The sequence below is a fragment of the Ranitomeya variabilis genome, chromosome 4 (genome assembly GCF_051348905.1).
Source record: "Ranitomeya variabilis isolate aRanVar5 chromosome 4, aRanVar5.hap1, whole genome shotgun sequence".
In the NCBI taxonomy this organism is placed as follows: Eukaryota; Metazoa; Chordata; class Amphibia; order Anura; family Dendrobatidae; genus Ranitomeya; species Ranitomeya variabilis.
This window is the reverse complement of record NC_135235.1, coordinates 61,763,764-61,769,090: the sequence shown is the minus strand read 5'-3', so window position 1 is coordinate 61,769,090 and position 5,327 is coordinate 61,763,764. Positions and strand designations below refer to the sequence as shown.

Here is a 5,327-nt window from a genome sequence, read left to right as displayed (position 1 = left end):
TGGCAGTATGCTCTATCTATGTCACTAAAAAAAAAGAAATGATTCAAATTACACAAATTGTTTATTTGGTAACCAGCATTGCTTAGGTGACAGATAAAAAAAACCTTTAACCACAAAACAAAATAATGCCATCTTTTTCATCGTTCTTTGCCCAACAGGAATTAGAACATTACATGCTTACAGATATTATATGGCACTCTGCTCTTTGACTTTATATCAAAAATGAAAAAAAAATTGAATGATCCAGCTAAATTACGAATACTACATACGTACGCACACTAAAAAAATCCAGTTTTGCTGAAACTGGCAATCTGCCAAATTTTTCAATGAATCTTTATCATCCAGTTTTTTTTTCATCCTAAAGGACAGGTACTGTAAATATGTAATGTTCTACACAAAGATACATTGCTTTATTGCTTCTTTATTTTTTTACTTCTCAAATTTTATGTGTGAAAAAAAAAACATGTTTCCAGTTCTGTCAATCTATTTCTGAACACTGGAAAAATGAGGAGAGCTTTAAATATTTTTTTCCATTGATGGAAATGCTGCTCTGAATGGAAATAAGACAGAAATGTAAATGATAAGTGGAAATTTTTTAGCTTGGAATCACACATGCAGAATAAAGGAAACACTTATGCGCTCCTGTGCTGGACGTAAAAATGTAACTGAAAATTCCACAAAAACTGAATTGAATTCTGTGGGAGTTATGGAAACTGTAATTCCCACAGGCTTCAATAAAGATAAATTAAAGTTATTTTTAGTGACAATCTACAATTACACTGCACTAGGCCTGATAGTTCACTTTTATAAAGGAATTGCATAAATTCCGAAAACATGACTACTTTGTTCCGAAAAACCGTTCCACACCTGCCCACAGAATTTTTGTGCTTTTGCAGCTCAACCTTTTCAATTCACTTCAATATTGAAATCACAAGATTTCTTTTAAGAAATAAAACTTCATGGAGACAGAATTCAATATACATTTTTTATTTGCATGCCATGATAATGTTTACTATTACATTTAGGGTTTATTCAGTATTTGGTCAGTATTTTGCATCAGCATTTGCATGCCAACTCCAGGACCGGAACTGACAGAAAAAATTTCTATACTTGAAAGATTGACACCTTTTCTGTGTTTTAGAGACACTCTTATTTTAGCATAGAAATACTGATCAAATAATGATCACAAATTCTGATGTCTGAATATAGCCTCATGGACATATTATAAACTTTATAAACTTTGAAATAGTTCTTCTCAGCCTCCTGCAAAAAAAAAATACAAAATATATAAAATGGTTAGAAATGTCTGGACATCTAAAATATTACCAAACTAAATCACCTACAATTTAGGACATAGATTAGTCATCCTTTGATTACTCATATAATTCTCTCATTACACAAACTCATTCCTTTTGATTTAATATACTGTAATTGACTGCACTTTAGGATCTCTAGGAGTTTTGATCTTCAAGACTATATATATATATATATATATATATATATATATATATATATATATATGCAATAATTAAATATATGTATATATATGTACCATTTTGAATACATACTCTATATGACAGCATCAAATCTTTATTGCTTTTATGAGCAAAAATGTACTTCATGTTTCTTAATGTTTTTATTAAATTCTTTGTTGTGACTTTACTAAATTATCTTTACATTATTTTTATAAGTTTTATGTATTCTTTTAAACCTTTTTTTAAACTATACCTATTTGATGTTTACTATCATATGACATTATTTCATGCCTTTCCATAGCAACATGAACAGGCACGTGTTAAAGCACACCAAAAGTAAGCACTACATGCCTTTAGAAGCATCGAATTGTCTCCATAATGATTTCAGACAAGACTTGACTGTTTCACTGAAAATTGTTAAAGGGACACTGTCAGCACAGGATAACTGTTGAAACTGTTCAAGTCCCGCCGCTCAGTGATTCTTGGAGGAGCCAGTCATTTATACACACCTTCCCACCTGCTTGTTTTCCCTCAATCTCCACCTCCCTCTTCTTTGGTTGAAAACGCCGGCTTTATAGAAACCAAGCAGGTGGAAGAATATATTTAAATGATTGGCTCCGCCATGAAGCACTGGGCACCTGTACTTGGTTTGAACAGGCATAACATGCTGACAGAGTACCTTTAAAATGAACAAATATCACAAAAAAAGTGCCAAAAGGGAGTAACAAAAGAACCAGTACTCACTGATCTCTATAGGCCACTGTTTATTTAATAGCGATTATATGCCATCTTCCCATGTGACAGCTGCAACCAGTGATTGCAGCAGTCAAGTGGGCAGATGACACATAATCGCTGTAGGGATGTAAAAAGAAATCAGTGGGGATAACCAAAGTTTTTATCAGGTAAACATTGATCCTTTCTTTTCTTATCAAATCAAATTAGATTTTTTTTTGTAATGTTAGGATACCCCTCTAATTGCCAAGAACTTTCTCTCATCTACAAAGCTGCAGTGAGCAGGCAGCTTTGTACTATAGTAATTTTTCACTAATCACATGGGCTCAGTCTCGGCATAATTACTCTGATTCATTAGTAAGTCAAAGTTTGGCAAATATCTCACACCCTTGATGCTATATTATAACATTTAATAGGGAAGATTTCAAATTTGAAACTCACAGAATAATAAGAGTCAAAACTTACTTTAGCCTTTGTGTCCTCCCGGCTTGCCTCCATCATGGTTAGCTGCGTGGGTTGGTCTGCTTGCACCACTTTCATGTGTGTGAGCTGAGTGTGTATGATCTCCATGTGGAGCTCCTGTAGGGCGATTCTCATGACCTTTCAGATGTCTTTTGGGTCTAGGTTTAGGACCCTAAAATAGATGTTAGCACAGATAAATATATATATATGACACATCAAGTATATACAGAACTACAGTTGGCCAAAAATATATTCGAGTGAAATTGAATCCTACTCAAATATTACAAAAATCCATATTCGTGTAAATGTTAAACTGCAATGGGCCATCAGAAGCTGAAAACATAACAAAAATTGTATACTATGCATAAAACTCCCTTCTCCAGCCTTCCACTCTTCACCGCCACACATCCGGTCTTCATCACATCTTCTTATCACCACTTTAAGGTCTATTCACACTAGGTTGGGACTTCTGGCTCTGATGAAGCCCAAAAGTTCTGGCCTAGCACGATGAGAAGATTCAGCGCTCATGGCAATGACAAGGAGATGCTGTGGGACTGGGCAAGTGACAGTAAGGAGCATAGGAGCCAAGAGGTGAGCAGTATATTGAGTATAAGTATTAAGGAACCGTAAGAAGATTGTGGAGAATAATACGTTTGTGGAGAAAGTAATAAGTTTGCAGCCTAATAATGTTTTATCATCCAAATTGGTAATTTGTATTTTTATGTAGCAATTAGAACAAATGTTCTGTAAGTGTATGTTTGTTAGCATATCTAATTACAATTATACATGAATGACAATCTCCTTCTAAGCTGTAATGAATTGATTGATTTTCACTCAAATATTCCAAAAACAGGTGCAACCAGAACACAGAATAATATGAATCATAGACATTATAGATCAAATAGTGTACTACTTACCTGTTCGGGTTTGTCTTGTGATATAGGTTCAGCTGGTGGCTTGCCGGAGGGTGGTGGACCTCCTGCAGGTTTAAAACCATTGCTTTGTGGAGGATTGCCAGTCTTGGGTGGTGCTGAATGAAATGCATCTGGAACTTGTCTACGGTACCTTGGCTGACCATCGAAACCTTCTGGATCAGGTGGTCTGGAAGAGTTATCATGTGGGGGAAGTCCTGTTACATTGTGAAGGTCATAGTTAAATTGTTGGTCACTACCAGTGGGTGGTGGACCTGAAGGTTTAGGACCAAGTGGACCCCCCGGACCTCCAGGACCAAGTGGACCTCCTGGGCCTCCAGGACCTCCAGGACCTTCAGGACCTCCTGGGCCTCCAGGACCTCCAGGGCCTCCAGGACCTCCAGGGCCTCCAGGACCTCCAGGGCGAATGTCTATTGCAAAGAAAAATATTAACAAACTCATTAAACAATATGGGGTTACATGGAATTAAACAACTCTATAATATAGAGTCCTATGATATGTTTTTCCAAAGTATGGCGCTTTTGTAATTTAATGCAAAGCCAGACAATCATAGAGCATAGCTCCATATCCCTCAATTGTTGTATGGGTGCTGTGGTATAGCTCTGTATATTATTAACCTCATTATTAAATTCTGCATAGGTAATACTATCATACTATCATACTGTAATTAATTAATCAAGTCAATGCAAAACTATGTATAATGCTTCCTAAAAAACTTTATTTCATTAGCCATAGCATATTTAAATCTGGTCAGTAGTGGTCAGTAGTGATGAGCGAGCATGCTCGGGTGTTCTCTGATTATCTTGGGCGTGCTCGTAGATTATGTTTGTGTACCTGCAGCTGCATGATTTGTGGCTGTTAGACAGCCTGAATGCATGTGCGGATACCCTAACAAACACACAATCCGTGCATGCGTTCAGGTATTCTGATAACACCCGAGCATGCTCCGAAATCTCGAGTAATGAGCACACTTGCTCATCACTAGTGGTCAGTTTCAGATCTTTTAAATATGGCTATTTTGCTTCTCGGTTTTGTTAACATGCCATAGAGGAACATGAGATGTCAACTTTACCTCTATAAGATTCTGTTTTATGATACTTCTAGATGCAAATAAATTCACATCTACAATGCGGCACCAAACGGAGTCTGTACAAAAAACATAGCCGCAATGTAACTTTATACTAGAAAACCATATGGTCTCTGTTTACATGCCTACAGACATAGTCCTCATGAAAATAATTTGATGGAAAACAGATCAACCTAGAAGAAGAACATCCATTCATACACTCAAGTGAAAATATTCTCACCAGGTTTGCCAGCTGGACCAGCGAGTGCATGAGCCACCAGGGCTAGGAAAATGAGGTACTTCATGGCAGCAGAAAGCTTCTCAGTGCACTTCACCGAGAAGAGAGGACCAAGAGTCGCTTGGGATGACAACAGACTCTCGCCCTGTATTTAAGGTCTTTTTGCTGCTCCTCCCTTTGTAAATAGGGTTTTCTGATTTGTAGACAGTCACGAGCAGGTAGGCGAGGACAGCATGAGTCTGCAAAAATCATTTTGCTGAAAAGAACAAATGCTCTCAGGAGAAGGATGACGTGAGTGTATGCATGATATTGTTCATGAATCTCCACAGAAACAACATTACTATAGTCAGATATGTCAATACTGCTTTGATATTGCAGAGTATTGAATTGTAAATTCATGGAAATCAGGATTATGCAGTGGT

The 5,327-nt window shown here is 36.8% G+C and overlaps 1 protein-coding gene across 1 annotated transcript; it reads right to left on the bottom strand.

The window, feature by feature from the left end:
* Nucleotides 1-971: 971 nt before the first annotated feature.
* Nucleotides 972-5,042, bottom strand: LOC143769765 (uncharacterized). The gene is made up of 4 exons (XM_077258609.1): nt 4,909-5,042; nt 3,587-4,011; nt 2,673-2,841; nt 972-1,263 (listed from the first exon to the last, which is right to left on the bottom strand). Exons 1-3 carry the CDS (start codon nt 4,970-4,972, stop codon nt 2,674-2,676), a joined length of 657 nt encoding a protein of 218 aa, XP_077114724.1. The 5' UTR covers nt 4,973-5,042; the 3' UTR covers nt 972-1,263; nt 2,673.
* Nucleotides 5,043-5,327: the final 285 nt, after the last annotated feature.

Excerpts from the sequence above, each read along its gene's own strand:
- LOC143769765 (XM_077258609.1), bottom strand. The coding sequence starts at position 4,972 with ATGAAGTACCTCATTTTCCTAGCCCTGGTGGCTCATGCACTCGCTGGT. Across the intron at positions 4,012-4,908 it reads TGGTCCAGCTGGCAAACCTG|ACATTCGCCCTGGAGGTCCT; the intron begins GTGAGAATATTT and ends TCTTTGCAATAG. Across the intron at positions 2,842-3,586 it reads CACAAGACAAACCCGAACAG|GGTCCTAAACCTAGACCCAA; the intron begins GTAAGTAGTACA and ends CATCTATTTTAG.